The 17118-nt window shown below is 36.4% G+C and overlaps 1 protein-coding gene across 5 annotated transcripts in view; it reads right to left on the bottom strand.

Annotated features, from left to right (window-relative positions):
• The window catches only part of LOC124168745 (ras association domain-containing protein 8), a 65133-nt gene that overhangs the window by 29489 nt on the left and 18526 nt on the right, over window positions 1-17118 (bottom strand). For 4 of the 5 annotated variants that reach the window (XM_046547015.1, XM_046547020.1, XM_046547046.1 and 1 more), the window contains 5 exons: window positions 14845-14979; window positions 6579-6806; window positions 6043-6159; window positions 4420-4559; window positions 1922-2135 (listed from right to left, as the gene is read on the bottom strand). In XM_046547015.1, coding sequence (XP_046402971.1) covers window positions 1922-2135; window positions 4420-4559; window positions 6043-6159; window positions 6579-6806; window positions 14845-14979 — 834 coding nt within the window. The remainder of the gene's footprint in view (window positions 1-1921; window positions 2136-4419; window positions 4560-6042; window positions 6160-6578; window positions 6807-14844; window positions 14980-17118) is intronic. The other variant, XM_046547037.1, reaches the window with a different exon arrangement.

The raw sequence follows: 17118 nt of genomic DNA, 5'->3' as shown, positions 1-17118 counted from the left end.
AATCATGTTTATTATACACTTAACTCTGAAGATTATAAGAGGTTGAAGAGACAAAAATTCTTGACAAAGAATTTTTTGTTCTTTCGATGAATCCTTAAAGAAACGTTCTTATGAACTTCATTATTGCAAACCTCAGGCTTTTCTGTCCTGTGAACTTCCTAATAACGAGAGTCTACTGTACAATTTATTGAAAATAACAAGTTTTTCCAAATTCACACTGCCTCCTATATTCACCCCAAAAAGTTGCCTCTGCTTTATAAAAAGGCTTTGAAGTAGATTTCAGCACCAAATTATCTCCGTACATATTTCATACAAATTCCTTTGTGGCAGTCATTATTTTACTATCACTCATCAATTGTTGTCATGGGTTTCGGGAGCAGCTGCGTGTTGCACTTTGTCTCGCCAAAGCTTGACAAAGTGCAAAACGCAGCTGCTACCGAAAGCCGTTGACAACAATGCATCTCACTGCAAAAGCCTACGTTCCTAGCTATCACTTATCAAATCAGCCTCATGAATTCCAAAATTTCACCTACCAATATCTACTATGTCCAGCAAATTTGATTACACAATTCAACAAATTTTCTATCAAAGTTTTCTCTCAGCCATAGATAAAATATTTACCTTTTCTTAAGAAACATGCTTTCATGTAATGGTGGACAAATCAAAATTTGAATTTCTAAAATTATGATTTTTATTGGAGACCAAATCCGACCAAATTTGGAAACTGACCTTGGAATGGATTATAGAAAGAATCTTCTAGTGAACTGTGCAAATGATATTGGGCCTCCTCTTTTGAAAAGAGAAAGTAGCCAGCTGGAAAATTATTGGGCTAAAAATGGCCTACCCGAGAGTAGAGTTGAAAGGAGCATAAGCCATCAATTGAAAACATTACGAGAAAACCATTATTGTAGCGGCCCTCGGAGGATAACTCGTGTCATCAATCGTCACGTATGATCGAAGTCAAGTTCAATAAGTGAAGGATAAGGTAGTTTGAGGTTATTAAGGGATGACTTAGCTCCATTAGATCGGATCTGATACAAAAAGTGCCTGGTGTTTGGATCAGAAGGGGAGCGAAACATTACGAGAAGACAAATCACCCAGCTTGCGAGTTGAAGGTCCCAGCGCTGCATTCGCGGAAGATAGCAGTTGAAGAAGCGTTCCCCGGTAGATTCTATTGACTCTTGGTAAACTTTCATGAGACTCTTCTTGTTGATGAGCAGAAATTCGGAGATTTGGACAATCATTTGCATGAACTGTCATGAAAAACGTTAAATCAGGCAAAAAAATCTTGTGCGGGAAAAATTTCTATGACCATAAATGCAGAAGAATGCAAAATGTGGAAACACTAAATACGGATAATTTTTACATTGTCCTGATAGGGAATGGACCCAAAAAAATAAACGCTAAATGCGGAAAAACTTTAAATGCGAAGACATTAAATCCGGATCCAACTGTATATAAATTAAGTTTCAGTCAAATAGAAGCCTAAATAAGAGGTGAAATTTACATTGAAACATAGAATGAGATTTAAAGTAGGAGGAAAAAACCTATTTACAATGACAGACAAAACATATACTTAATTTACTTTGATGATTAATTTAGTCAGAAAAAGTGCCTTTCCTAAGGCAAAGTTACCACATCTTTCCAAAGTCCAAGTTACCCTGTCTTTCCTCATCAAATATGCAAGCACTTGGCCATCCAATAGTGAGAAACTTCTTTTGATCAGGATTTAATGACGTAAATTTTCCTTTATGCCATGGGTGAGATTCCCAGGCTACTGCATGACTTCTCGGACCCATTTCTATTTTTTAAACTTCAATTTCAACCACACTTTTCACAGACTACCCTGGTCTGCCATAACCCTGATTTTGCATTATCTCAAATATGCATAAATATATGCATAAATAGCTCAGCTCCCTACCTCTCTCTGAAGGTGCTCCATTGCCCTGGAGCCAGCTTCAGCCCCTTGCCGGGCTGATTCCACTTCAGCTTGAAGCCGTTCCACTTCCCTTATCAGTGATGGACCCTCTGAGTCAGCCAATCCTGTCCCTGTGTCCATTTTGGCACTGCCATCACCCTCCTCAGCAACACTCAGTTCTCTTTTCTCTCTTCTCCTCACTTCATCCACTAAGAGGCTAAAAAAGGAATTGCCGATGAGCATTATGTAAGAGAAAAATTGCCAATAATGAAGTTAGAATTATAATTTATCAAACATCAAATGAAAAGGCATTGTTGAAAAGTATAATACATACGACCAAATGAAAATTAAGAAGTTAACATTGTAATAGAATAATTACTAATAAACTAGTAATGGCATAAACCAGGGGTCTCCAAAATACAGCCCGCAGAGGGCTTTCATCCGGCCCGTAGAGGGCTTTCATCTGGCCCGGGCACTCGTTTCAAGTAGCGCCCGATTCTTGCTAGTTTAACTCTGTGAGACGCCGCAAGGAGCATTGCAGCGCTGTGCTACACATCAAAGTCGCCTTCAACTGTTCGTAAATAAGAAATACGCCACTGGATACTTCAGTAGATGTTGGAATCGAATACTTCAGTCATCGGCAAATTTGCTATCCGGCCCACATGCGATTCGGAACTTGGCGTGTGACCCTCGTGGCCTAGTAAATTGGAGACCCTGGCATAAACAACTCTTTTTGTGAAGCTGCCTCACTGCTCAGCACACTCCAGAGAGCCGCTGGCACAGGTAGACTCAGCAAAGTGCCTCTGGGTTGAGTGGAGGGGGGAAGAGAGGAGTGGAAGAAAGGGGAAGAGGGGAAGGTGGTGAGGGGGAATTTCTGAACGAACATTTAAAATGCAACATTTCTAAGATCACATATTGAAAAATTGATTTCAAATCAATCAAGTATTGTAAAGTCACAATATTTAACAGGAGATATAACTGAGGAACCATTTCTGTCAATACGTTATATCTTTCATGGAAGACAGAAAATGAATTCCGTCTCGTGCTTAGAGATGACGGCAATTTAAAAAATTCTGTAGTAACAAAATTTTCTCTCCGAAACTACATGATCATGTTAACAATTCGCAATTAATTTCCTCAGTTAATCTTAGTTGTTTGTGTTAGAACAAATTTTCATTTTTGTCTTGCATTATTTTCATTAATTTGCCTTTGCCAAAAACTTTTACATGAGCATCTTCCACCATTTTTCTTTCACGATGCATGGAACATGCAGGAGAGAGAATTACGATAAGGGTCATACGAGATTCTTTAGAGTAATACCTAGAAAATGAATTAGGAGAATCTTTCAAGCGGCGTGAAAAGGTGGGCTACCCGCGAAAAGCTTTGACCTGCCAAACGTGTGATGAGCCTCACACGGAATATGTCCGTGGAAGGAGTCGTGTGCACATGGAGTCCGACTTCCACCGCTCATGACTCCAACACCCTCAGTGTGTGCTGAGGGAGTTATGGGCACCGGGAGTGACTTCGCCTCACACAATTCCAGCGCACAGTGTGCACGAAAGGAGTCATGTGTGCATGAAGTCCGACTCCCACTGCACATGACTCCAATGTGCACATTGTGCGCTGAGGAAGTCGTGAGTGCGTGTGCTTTCACATGGGAAAATGGCAGTTGCTTCTGGATAAATAGAAATGCATAAGTAAGGCAAATTTTTTACTTTTCCTGCCATCAAGAGTGGATAAAGAAGAGATTTTAGCTGAACATTGGCTATAGTGAGTTTGTATTGTATATTAGATTTTCCAGGGACCATCGGACTCATTATGATGGAGACTTCTACTGTGTCATAATTTCTCCTTAATACTTAAGCAAATTTAGAGATGCTATGGATCCAATTACTTTTGAGACAATTTAATCGGTTATCTTCGGTAATTCTCACTATAATGAAGTTAATGAAAGTTGTTAATAGCTTTTGAAAATTAAAGAATGAAAAGGAAACCGAAAAATTGAAAACCGATTAAAAACCAAACCAATCATCAGGACTGAAGAATGATGCTAGGAACTACTTGAATCTTTCACTTCTTGAGAACAAAACCCCAAAAAGAACACTAAACTCAGTTGTTTGACTTATGCACACATTTTTAGGAGCACGTAATAGAGAAAAGTAGAGGACTGTCTATAGATCATCTCTTACACTAAATGAGGAAATGCAACGAAGAAGATGATAGAATAACCATTGAGGCCAAGGATAAAATTTTTATCAACTTCAACGAAATATTGTCGTAAAAGGGCTAAGAATATGTCTTAACCCTCGATAAATGATTAATGGAGATTTAAATATAATACATTAAATTTACCAGCCCACATTATCATTGAATTTGTTGATTTATCATTATCATACACCATCGCTTGATGATTACAGAAAAAGATTACATATATTTACAGATTACATTTAAGATTTACATTAAAAGATTACATTTATATTACATATATTAGCAGTACTTACCGAATTTTATTTTTACATTGTAGAAGCTCTGTTTCACAATTGGCCAACTTTGATCGAAGAAGAGTTATCTCGGATCGGAGAGTTTTACCCTGCTGTCGAGCTAATTCAGCTTCCTCTTCAACACCACCAAGAGCTCTCAACTGAAAGAAATGTAAGCATTAATTCATATAATGAAAGTGAATGGTATTAAAAAATACTCATCAAACTAAGAATATTTAGTAAAACCTAAAAAACCAGCCAAAAATGTATTAAAACCATATCATATGCCAGTTCAAATATGTTGTAAATCGGCTTTGAGAAGATAATCAACATAAAATAATAACATAAAATAATAACATAAAAAAATACCATTACTAGTACCACAGACTTTAAAAATTACATATTAATTTGAGGTAGAAGATATGACAACATTGAATTTTAGTACATAATGATTTTCTGGTTTCTACTGACAATACAAGGCAGAAAAATATGTTATCATCCTAGCAGGGAACAATGCAGTAGGGATTCTGAAAGAAAGAGGAAATTAAGAACTTCATAGAAAAAGATCAAATCCCAAATAACTTACTTCCATGTTCATATGAAAAACAAATTAAGTTGGATATGAATTTAACAAAGGAAAGGTCGGCTCTTAAATTTTATCGATTCTCAGTACTGGTCCCCTTGTCCCCCATCAGCTCTTGGTTTTTGACCCTCATTTCCAAGAGGGAACTCTTATTATTGGAATTAATGGCAAATTTTAATGAAAAACCACAAGAAGTGAATGAAAATAATTTCACTAAAGATGTAAATAAGCAAGAAAGCTCTGTAAAAAAACGGCCCCAACTTGCAGAATGAAAGACGAACTCTTGCCAACATTAATAAAAATATATTTAGACTCTTCCGTGTTTGCATAACCCAGTTTTGTTTTACTTTTTGAAGCACACACTCTTTCCCTATAAAAAAAATGTAAGTATTATCATTAATTAGCATTTCCGCATTCTGGCAACTGGCAGCACAGCAGAACATGGTGGAGGGCATATAAATTCCGAATTACCTATTATATTTATTTTACTTTAGTCAAGGGGTTTGATGAACACAAGGTTTTCAATTTTGGTAACTGGGGACAGTGTGCATTTGAGCTCTCTCTGAATTATTGTAAAAGCCATATTTCATAAGGACTGGCCATGAAAGTTTTAACTTGAGATTCAAAGAAAGGGCAAGCATAAAAGAGAACTCTAATAACAAAACAAAAACTCATGGTTAAATAAAAACACAGTACTATTCCACAACTTTATATTTTTGCAGTCTACTAGTTTCAACGTTACAACGTCATTATCAAGACTCTTGAGTCTTGATAATGACGTTGTAACGTTGAAACTAGTAGACTGCAAAAATATAAAGTTGTGGAATAGTACTGTGTTTTTATTTAACCATGAATATCTCATCGTTCCACCAAGTAACGCCTAAATCTGTTGATTTTATAAAACAAAAACTCATTCCATGCACGAACACCTTTAACTAGTCTTAAATTAAAAGCACAAAAGCATGTTACTTCTATTCTGTTGATACTCAATAAAACAGTGAGTCTATTATATGTAACATAGTGAGCCAAGACCCAATGGCTACAATTATGATGTTAAATACCTGCTCTTCTGCAGCTCTGCTGGCTCCTTCAAGGCGAGAAAGTTCACGTGCCACATACTCAGCCTGACGCTGTTGTTCTCTGCTTTTACCTTCCCAGAAAACAATTTCAGCATCAAACTGAAAAAGATAAAATCACTCAGCTGGATATAAAAAAATAACGGTTGTAATAGCAATATTTTTTTCATATTTTTTTACAGCAGGAGGGAGATAGAGAGTGGGTTGAAAATTTAGATACGGACTGAAGGTTAATGGCTTCAAATTTCAGGTTATGCCCTTGGATACCCCAAATAAAATGATCATAGTGCAAGAAAGTTCAGCAAAAGAACTGAGCATCCTACCCAGAATGTGTTTTAATCACATGCATGAGGTAAATAATGAATTTCTGAGTCATTTTCAGGAAATCTACAATATGAATTTGAGCAGAATTGTCATCAACATCTCGGTTTGGAACAATTTTCATTGTTGCCAACAAACTGTTAAACACAAAAAAATTGTTGTTGTAATTTGATATATATTTGAGAAACTAGCATGAATACCTTTGTAAGTTCAGCTTGTTGAGCAGATAGTTTCTCCCTTTGCAAATTTACAAGCCGGACAAGTTCCCGATACTGTCCATTGAAAGCCACTGGTTCCAGCGTTGAACCTCCGAGGCCACCTGCAGATCCACTAGCAGTTGGATAACTTCCAGAGCTGCCTGGAGTGCTCGATTCAGATATTCTTGAGTCAGATTCACTCAGACTTTCAGGAGGTGGGGACCGAAACTCCTAAAAAGAATTCGATATTGCATTTTAAGCACAAAAACTATGCATAACATAGTAGAGGAAATTATTTCAAAATACCGAATACAGCAGACTCCCGATTATCCGGCTGCGGTTTATCAGGGTAGTGGATTATCCGTGCATGATTTTCACTCTTGCTCAATTATTTCCGCGATCTTTATAAAAAAAATAAAATCGGACACAAAATCATCGGAATTACTGCATTAATGCCAGGATACACCACATTATCATTTCATTCAGAATCCCCTTCATAAAATGGAAGCAATCACGCGCTAGCTGCATTCACGGGAGCACCGTGTTCGTGCTTTGCAAGCCTCGCAGTGCGTGACCACACTCCGTGATTGCGTGCGTGGCCACACACGGATACACATCCGGCAGCAGTTGCAACCCGGGCAACTTGTACGAGATGGGACTGCGTGGCAAGGTGCCTGACAGCATTGTTTCCGACGTCGAGCAATGGTTTTGAAGTATTTGTGCAAACCACTTTTCTGTATCCGCGATCACACAGCCACGGATGTGTGGTTTTCGAAACCAGGCCTCACATGGAGCATTAATAATATGAGAACAACCATGTTATCACCACTAAAAAGATCGCGAGCTGGCAAAGAAAGCTCTCATTAGGCACTCTAAAATAACAGAATAACTGCATAAATAATAATATATTGTTTGTTTTATGTAAATTATGAACATTGCAAGACATTTAAGTGACAGTTTGGGTTATCCGTGTTTTCCGATTGTTCGTGCCGTCACTCCCCATCATTAGACCGGATAATTGGGAGTCTACTGTATTTAGATTTCAAGCAACCAGAATTGTTTTATCATTGAAGAGCCCAGATTCCATAAAAATGCAGTTTTATCAAATATGGGCATAACGTCAACACATAAATAAGTAACTCAAGCATGCAATTCAAACAATATACTTAAAATTCTATAATTATTAGCCAAAAAAGAGCACAAAGGCAATCTACTATTAAGGGTAGGTAGTAGTTGTAAGCCTAATTAGTTTTAACAAGCAAGGGCTTCCAATCTATGATAATAATTCTTCACTTCAGTAGAAGAAACTTCCTCCTTATCTTTCCGGTATCCATAAAACCTAAACTCTCAAACTTCCCACCACTCCCCATTCACCCAACATCTATTCCCTGATCATGTTTTTCTCCATTCCCTAACCCTTCAGTACCTGATACATCCACATCTTTGGCTTCTTAATTTCATGCAGCAATCTCTTATCTCCCACCAAGTTGGACCCTTCCTTATTCATTTTCCTCTTGGTCCACCTCACTTCTCCATCCTCCCCCATATTCACATCAATGCTTTAAGCTTACCTCAATCATCCTTCCTAAGGGTCCAAGTTAGCGCAGTGCACAATCACTTATCACTGGCTACTTAAACATCAGCCTGATTTTTAATGACTTTTCCAGGTTTTTCAGACAATTTCTGAAAATTTCCAGACATTTGAATGACATATACACGTTGGAAATGGCATGTTCAAGCATTAAATATAAGATTATGCTTAGGAATGAGGGAAAAATTGTTGATTAAATTTTACCGCAAGATTAGTTTTGATGATCATTGAATAGCTGATTGATAACTACGCAATAATACACGAAAATGAGTCTTCTGCTGTTTCAAACAGTATGTACATAGACTAAAGACAAGGAATGGAAAACAAAGATTATTACCATAATTGAGAGGCTTAATCCATCACCTTTGTATATAACAAGAACTCAATTTAATGAGTCCGTGTGAGGCATAGCGAGCACTCATTTAACTTTGCTTCCATTACACATGAATTTTGAGGTGATCCAGAACCTATGGGAACATGCATGGAATTTGTTCATCATGCTACTAAGTCTTTTTGAATAGACAATTTTCTCATATGTCAAAATACATAAGCCAAACCTCTCCTAGTACTCGACAAACATCATTAAATGATGATTAAAAGTTCTGAAATATTGCTTGAAGTCACGCAACCTGAAACGCCTTCTGACGTCATCGCATGGTACAACATTCACTTCGCTAAGGGATAAGAGCCTTGATTGAAAGAAATCGGAAGTAAATAATCATCGTCAAGCTTTGTAGTAATTCTTTAGAGGACAAATTGACTTAAGAGGGATTTAATAAGTCACAATATGACAGTTTACCTTTGGTCAACTTCCTTTGCTAGCTGATTTACTGACAAACAGTGATTGCTTCTTCACTACCACAATGCCTGGAGTAGAAGCAAGCAGGTAAAAATTATGCAATCAATAAAAATGATATTATGAATGTTTATAACATTTACTGTATATGTCTGAATATAGTCCCCCCTTTTTTCCAAAAATGCCCTAGATAAAAGTAAAGGGGGGGACAATATTCAGAGGGGGACTATATTCGGAGAAATACGGTACTTATTTATTGCCCAGTGAGATTTAATAGATCCATTGCAGGCTGAAAATCTATCTTATGTATTTACTTAGTACCTTAACATGCGGAAAATAGATAGTTTTCCCCAATCGACCTGTGTTGAGAGCCAAATGATCGCTCAACTATTATTAAAAAAGTAGTCGATTGATATAGAAATGAGTTTCAAGAACTAGTTACCCTGTATTTACTCGAGTTCCTTTTTTTGAATCGAGACCCTCTACAAAAAAGAGCCATGGTTTTATATTATAGGTTTATATTATCATAGGTTTATTATAGGTTTTGCGTTGACATAATGCAAATTTTATGGTCATCTATACCTCCTCAAAAGCCTCATATTTACGCCTAATTTTTTATGCCCCTACATCAACCAATTTTCTAACCACTTCCTCGGTCTGTCATCAGTGGATGATATGCTGTAACGTCATGCACCGGTGCTCTGATGCCGTCGCATTTTCAATCAGAATAAGAATAGTAATATTGAAAGACTCATATCTCAGCTTAAAAAAATTAATCATCCGAAAAATTTTCAGCAAGGGATTTGAGGTAGGAACCTTTAAATCATAGTGCTGTTACAAAATTGCGCATGTTCCCCATTGGGTTCAGACTTCAAGAAATTTAGGATTTATTCCAATAAAAGGTTTATTAACTGAAGGTATCATTCTCGAGGTTTCTCTTCCAAATTTCCAGTGCATGTGCCTTTCTTTCATTTCCTGATCTAATGCTTTCCCTAAGTTGGTGGGTGGTAGCAGACTGCAGAGACTTCCCAAGGATGATTAAAGGAGCAACAACCGTGGAGAATTTTTTTAGCCCTATACCCAAGCACTGACATTCATTCATAATTTAATAAAATAGTGATATGATCATATGCCCACTTGGTGGAGGGTTCATGATTTGATTCCCCATTATTGTGATATTTTCACCATGTGTTTTTGGCTATTATTTCAGCTCCTCAACTCAGCTGGATATAAAGTTTTGCATTCAATCCCTTTGTCTGACCTTCTGTTTGTACTTTTGCCTATGATGACAAAACATGATTTCAATCTCAAGAGCATTTTACACATCATCTTTAATACTTAAAAATTCAATTCTTGAAAAGAACTATATGCCATCGTTTTTCTGAGTTCATCAGTTTTTAAAATAACAGCTGAAAAACAACCTAATGTATCACATGCTAGATTCATCCCATGGTTCCTGTCTCATGACTTCATTTGAGATGGATATCCATATCTTCCTAAATTCCTAAGATCACTGAAATAAATCTTTTGTGTTTCTTCCATACACATACCTAATACCAGATAAGCATGTAAGGTGGAAGCACCAGGGTAGAATTATAAAAAAAAACACCTACTAAGAAGCTGGAAAAGTTTAAACCATTAAATACTACAAAATCATGCACTTTAAGAACTAATATTTAATGCATGCACACAATCATTAATGATAAGCTTAGCTACTAATAAATGTATTCATCAGTAAAATCCTATTTTTTAGCACTTTTCAGACCAATGTCATTTTGAGGAAAGTAACTTACTCAAACTGCTCTTTTACATCCTAACAAAGGAGTGCATTTCTGAAGATAAGCTAAACACAATAGCTGTATTTTTGAAAAAGTTGATGTATAAATTTTATAGCTGGACCACTCAAATATTCTAATACAGGAGACCCTTGTTGATACAAACTGCATACATATGTCATAACAAAGTTTTCATTGAAACCAATTGGAGTCATGATCCCAACCTAAGGGGTATCGTAACAAATGATAAAAGAGGTGATATCAACAATTTTTTTAGGCTGAAAAATTACAAACCTACAGTCCATTTCAAAAGTACATATACCAGAGTTTGAAAGGCTGTAATGAAGTAACAGCTGGTTTGATTAAAATGCAATTTGGATCAAAACAAAAGTAATTATATTATGGGTCAAATGTTGCCAATAAAAATGTGGAATTAGTATTTTGAAGGTATGTTTATAAACTAAGAACAAAAAAAGTACCTGCTTTTTGATAGCCACCTGCTTAGCCGGCTGGCATTGGGTGAGCAAAAAATTTAAAATAATCCAAATCCAGCATTCAGTAAATACTCTTTCCACAATCAAATTCACGATGAGATCACATGAATAATGTTGAGATGCTTGCAATAGTCCAACACTCATTTTTACTGACTTCTAGTTTCTAAGAAAAAGTTATTACACATACTTAACAGTAACTATTGTTTAAATCATACCTCAGGATTCAAATTTTGGGATTTAACTAACAAAAGCAAGATCCACCATTTGCATTAACTTCATATTCACGGAATGGTTAACTATGGCTTCATGAGGGTGCAAATTACACGATCGCACAGAAAGAGCCAGAAAAATTGTACTCTTTCTCATTACGGTTTATGAATAAATGTACCTTCGAAATACTAATTACACATTTTCATGATCAAGTTTCCACAAATACATAGTATAATTACAATTATTTCGATGCAAATTACGTTGAAATAAAACCAGCCATTACTTCACTACAGCCTTTCTAACTCTGGTATCTATACTTTTGAAATGGACAGTAAGCCACAGTCCCAAAAGTATTAAAAAAATGTTTTTAAGAAGCTTGATGTTTGCACAACAGGAATTAAATTTTTGCTGTACTACAAATCATGAAGCTTTGCCGCATTAGAATTTTAAGAATATTGGCCAAGCAATGGATATTTCGTAAAAGCAATACGAATGGATTAGAGAATCTTGATGGGCAAGTGTCGAGGGAAGTGCCTGAGGTTTGAGAGTGGTGAACTATTCAAGAGAAATAAAGATTGGCATCACCTTTTCTTTCATGAGTAATACAAAGGATAAGAAGCTGAATAAAAATAAAACCTTTACAGAGTTTTCATGGGTTGCACTGATCTTTTTAAAATAACTCCTGCAGATAAATCTTTTCCCGTCCAGGAAATATCCACTGGAATAATTATTTCTTGACTCACTGAGAAAAATCATTCGCCTTGACCAGGATTTGAACCTAGATCCCTCGATTTCTAGCTGAGTGCTTTAGCCAGTTAAGCTACCAAGGCCTCATTTTCCCCAGTGGAAATTTGTGGACTACACCAGACAAGGTGGTATAGACTGCTGAGCATATTATGCGACAAGTAGTTCAAATCGTGCGCACGGCACCACAGCCAGAGAGCAAAGCCCAAACTTCGAGCACAATGTGGTGTTCGCTCTAGACGAAATTAAGTATAGAGGGACTAGCCACAGTGCCGTGACACTCTCTAAGGGCTTCGCTAATGGGAGGGATAGTACGGAGAGAGAGGAGGAGCGAACCTAATATTGCCAAAGGTACACTGCCGCCCTAGTTTGTCACTAAAAACATCGGTGCTGAGACAATATACCAACTCATTTGGAAGGTATTGAGGATAATCCTTTCAAGCCCATGACATTGTCAGCAACCATGCTGAATGAGGCATCATTGGTGAAAGGCATACTTGAAGACTCACAAGGAGAACGCATAAGGTTTGGCATCACTGCTCCATGGGCAGATTCACAATGTTAATTCGATGAAGGTCTGAGAGCGACTGACTGAGGCCACGCCTGCTGTTTGCTGATTGGCAAAGGGAAAGTCATGCATCGAGAAACTTTCCCTTCCCTCACCCCCACTTGCTTAAGCCACACCAGCTCACCCGCAAAGATAAAATGAACAGGGAACTATGGATTTTTATTGAGTACGGAAGTAAGAGCCACAAATCCCTGGCTGGATATGTTACTGTTTGGTTATTTTTTCCTGTAAATGAGATTAAATCTCTCTTTTTTTCATTCTGAGCAAGCAAATTCTCTACTTCATAGTTTAAACTACTGCTGTTATTCCCTTCAAACACGCATAAAAATATCCTTGCAACAAACAATTTCCAAATGGGATAGTTTTCTATATCCTAAATCCAAAGCACCAATAGTTTCACTGCGGAAATTTGTTTTTTGATGACATTCAAAGTGGGAAGAATACGTTCTTTCACTACAGGGAGAAACATCCTGTCCCATCCTAGGGTTCCTAAGTGGAGGTTGACCTTGGATAGGACAAGCAAGTGAATCTCGAAGGGAACTGTGTAGTACATACTACCCAGCCTTTGGTGAAAGGTGACTGGGTAAACACAGAGCGGGAAATGGACAACCTCTGCTGAGAGGGGCTTGACAGAGGTCAAGAGTTCGAGGAAAGAGGTCGAGTATCCTTCAAAGCATTCCAAGCCTGAAAGTACCACAAATAGCTCCCCTCTAAAGACACCAAGGGATGCCTTTCAATCAACAAAGCCTACAAACAACAATAAGCTAGAATGAAGTCAATGCTTTTCAGCTCTGCTTCTCTTCTCTTCTTCTACTTTACCGTAATTTTCAACAAATTTAGTGCATATTTCCCACAGTTGAGTTACTTTCTGTTTTAAAGAAATTGTTTTTATTTAATTTTATTTTTATGTACTTTTTTAAACCCTGGACAACAATGTACCAGTATTCCAACGATACAAGAGAAATATATTTACATCTTCAGTCTCCTGACGGCGTTCCCAGCAGGAGGAACGAAACGTTGAGTTTAAATATTAAGCATGCAGACATACACTCGAAAATGGATTGTAACAAGATAATTTTGTCTCATCTTTTCAATATGTTGAAATCACTAAAAATCACCTGATCTTCCTATCTCCACGTTCGGTAAAGACTACTTAAATAACTAAAAGCCATTACAACAATAAAAATTTCTCCTCCTGCCTAGGCTTGCTGCAGTTGAAATTTAATTGAAACTGGGCAGCGCTGACCACTAAACCTACACACCTACGAGATATGGAGCAGTAATTTTTTAATAATGTAAGGCATGTTAAATGTAATGAATGAAAAAGAATTAATTACAGCTTAAATATGGCATATTTAATGAAACCACTACCAATTCCAAGAATCGTTGAGCATTTCAAATGCCATAAAAATTATAGCATTGAAAAAGGTTTAACAAGGTATGTGGTCGTCTCTTGTATGAGAAATACATAGTTTGAACTTGGAAAAAAGCCCAGAATCATACACCATTGTCATAAAATATGTTTTCCTTGCTTTTAGCATCAAAATTTGACACTTCTTCAAAAATCACCCTAAGAGTGCACTTCAGCTAAAGTTGGGAGCAGCACCCTCAATTTATACAGCCTTTTTGCTCACCATCTTAAAATGCTGTCTGCATTTCATACCTTCTTTTAGCGAACACCTGCACGAAAATCACTTATTTATTGGTCCCATCTAATTCATTAAATAGAGGTTTTACTGTAAGTATCGCCTATCAATAATTATAGCAACCACTTATTGCTTGAGATCATTAATTCCAAGGAATCTACATCCTGGAATCAATGACTTTTTATCAACAAAGTGCTGTGTTCAGCTCTGATACACGAAGGTCCTGTTGAACAAAAATGAATAAATAAAGGCAGAGTTCACCGTAATTCACTCACGACAATAGTGAAATCACCTAGCTGAAAAAAACACACTCTTTGCATAAAAGTTGTATTTTTGTGTAAGATACAGCAAAAAATAGGATTTTACTGCAGATGCATGATGGCTACTGACATTAATGTAATTAAATAATAATTACAAATATTACATAAGTAATGCATAAGCAAACCTTTATTAAGCTTCGCCTAGACTTGGACGATTTGCCTTGGATATTGGCTGGTTGTGATGATGTAGGGGAGGTCAAACCAGTTGACCCCGAGGAGAGGCCTGGTGCTCCCATTGTGGCTGAGTTGCCAGGAGACCCCTAAACATCAGTAGTACGCCAAAGTCTCTCATAAATCAAGAGCAATAAAAGCAGAGAATTGGATCCACATCTAACTTTCTACAACATGCTTGCATGCATACTGCAATTAAACTGGAACTAACAAGAATAACAGAATAAATTTTATATTAAATCTGTCATGCATTAGATTAGTAGTTTTTCATTCAATAATTATTTATTCCATGACACTAAATCATTCGATAACTGTCTCACTCAGTTGTTATTTCTAAGGCCATTACTAAATCAAACTCTATGAAGTTACACTTGAAATCCTCAAAGTTTCTAATTGCTACACCAAAATACTACAAGCAGTTTTATTAAAGCTAATAACAAAGTATGAAAATAAAAAATCCATAAAAAAGTAATAAGCTGAAAATAATGAAAGCGATGGGTAGTGAAAATTAGACTTTCAAATCAATGCTCAATGAAATAGAAAATGTTAAATAATATGAATGATAAATAATTAACTAATTTACCAAAAAAAACATAAAATTTCATTGTAATTGATATGGCTCAACAATGTTGACAGTTGGGAACAGATCTTGGTGTACATTTCCAAGATGATGTTCTTCCAAAAATTTTTTGAAGGCTTCTAAGTAGAATACCACTTCATCTGTACTATAAATAACATAACAGTGACCCACATTTCTTTCAAAACAGAATATAAACAAAAACCTTACTCAATGAACCAATAAAGTAGTTAGAAAGACAACTACAAAAGCTCAGATAATAAACGTAACATAGACAAGATAATTCAGGCTTTTTACAAGAACACAAAGTGGATGAAGGATCAAAGGATTGCAAACAGAAAATTATTTACTAGAAAATTATATAAATAGCTACAAAAATGATAGACTATTATGTAAGATAAGCTGGCTAACATTACATTTCCAATTAATTTCTAATTCCAAAGGAAATTTTTATATTTGCAAAGGTACACTGAAATCATCAAATGATGAACATTTCTAGTTTACACCAACATCAATGACACATGGTAAACATAAGTTATGATACAGTAGAAATTCAATATAATGAAATCCCAGGGACACAATTAGTAGCAATTTTGTTATTGTGACTTTAGTCCTCTCAGGTTTCTAACTGGTTGAGAGAGCTTGGCAATATCTCCCCTGGTTGGGAACCTGAGAGCCGTATATCCTGTTGAAGCACCAGATCATTCTTTGTTATTGAAAAGCTTAATTTTTTTTGTCAAATTTTCTATGATGTCATTGACAAAGTAGGAGACAGCAAAGAAATATTTTACACTGCTTCATGAGACATGAAAGGATGAAAAATACAAAGTTTCTTAAAAAAGTCGTTGAATGTCATGCTTGGATGAACCGACATGGAATGGCCCAGCTTAAAATTTATGTTTTAATGAATACGAGAGAGTTCATTAAGAGTACAGGCCTTCTTCTTCAGTTGAAAATTATGATTAAAAATTATAAAGATGTCTATTGTTCATGATGAACATGTTCTAAATGAGTTTGAAGAGGTTTATACTCTACGTTATCCCTTTTACTGCCACAGAGCCAAAATATCAGATCTTGCTGGTAGTGCAAAAACTGCCAACGGGCCAATTTATTGGCCTGACTTTTATTCACTTTTTTATTTTATGACTGCGGCCTTTTCAATGGCATTCTCATTTATATGCATGTATGTTCTTCATTTCTAGAGCTCACTAAGAAGGTTCCACTTTATCAGTAAGATACATGTTAATTGTTTACAGTGTTTTTGCCCTGTAAGTCCGCCTGTTATTTGTTACCGTCGGGCCACCATTATTGTGTTTAATTTTTCATGCTCCTCCTTGAATGTTTTCTAAGTGGCTCTTAGAATTTCTTTTGGAGAGTCAGTTTCCAGCATGGTAAGCAAACGTTCTAGTTCTCCTGAACCATGAGTCCCCTTTTCTCAATGCAGTTTAGAGACATGTAAATATAGTAATTTTTCATTTTGATACAACCTTGAAACCTCTTTTAGGGCTGTCCTTTGACCAAATTCAAAGTGTACGTAAAGTAAGAATATTGATGATACACTCTTCCCTGAGGATAACAGTGATTTTCCATCACATATCTTCAACAAAGAGATTTCTTATCCTAGTGAAGAATCTTTTGTTTACACCTCAAG

The sequence above is a fragment of the Ischnura elegans genome, chromosome 1, assembly GCF_921293095.1.
Source record: "Ischnura elegans chromosome 1, ioIscEleg1.1, whole genome shotgun sequence".
NCBI classification, from domain to species: domain Eukaryota; kingdom Metazoa; phylum Arthropoda; class Insecta; order Odonata; family Coenagrionidae; genus Ischnura; species Ischnura elegans.
This window is presented reverse-complemented; position numbering and strand designations above follow the sequence as displayed.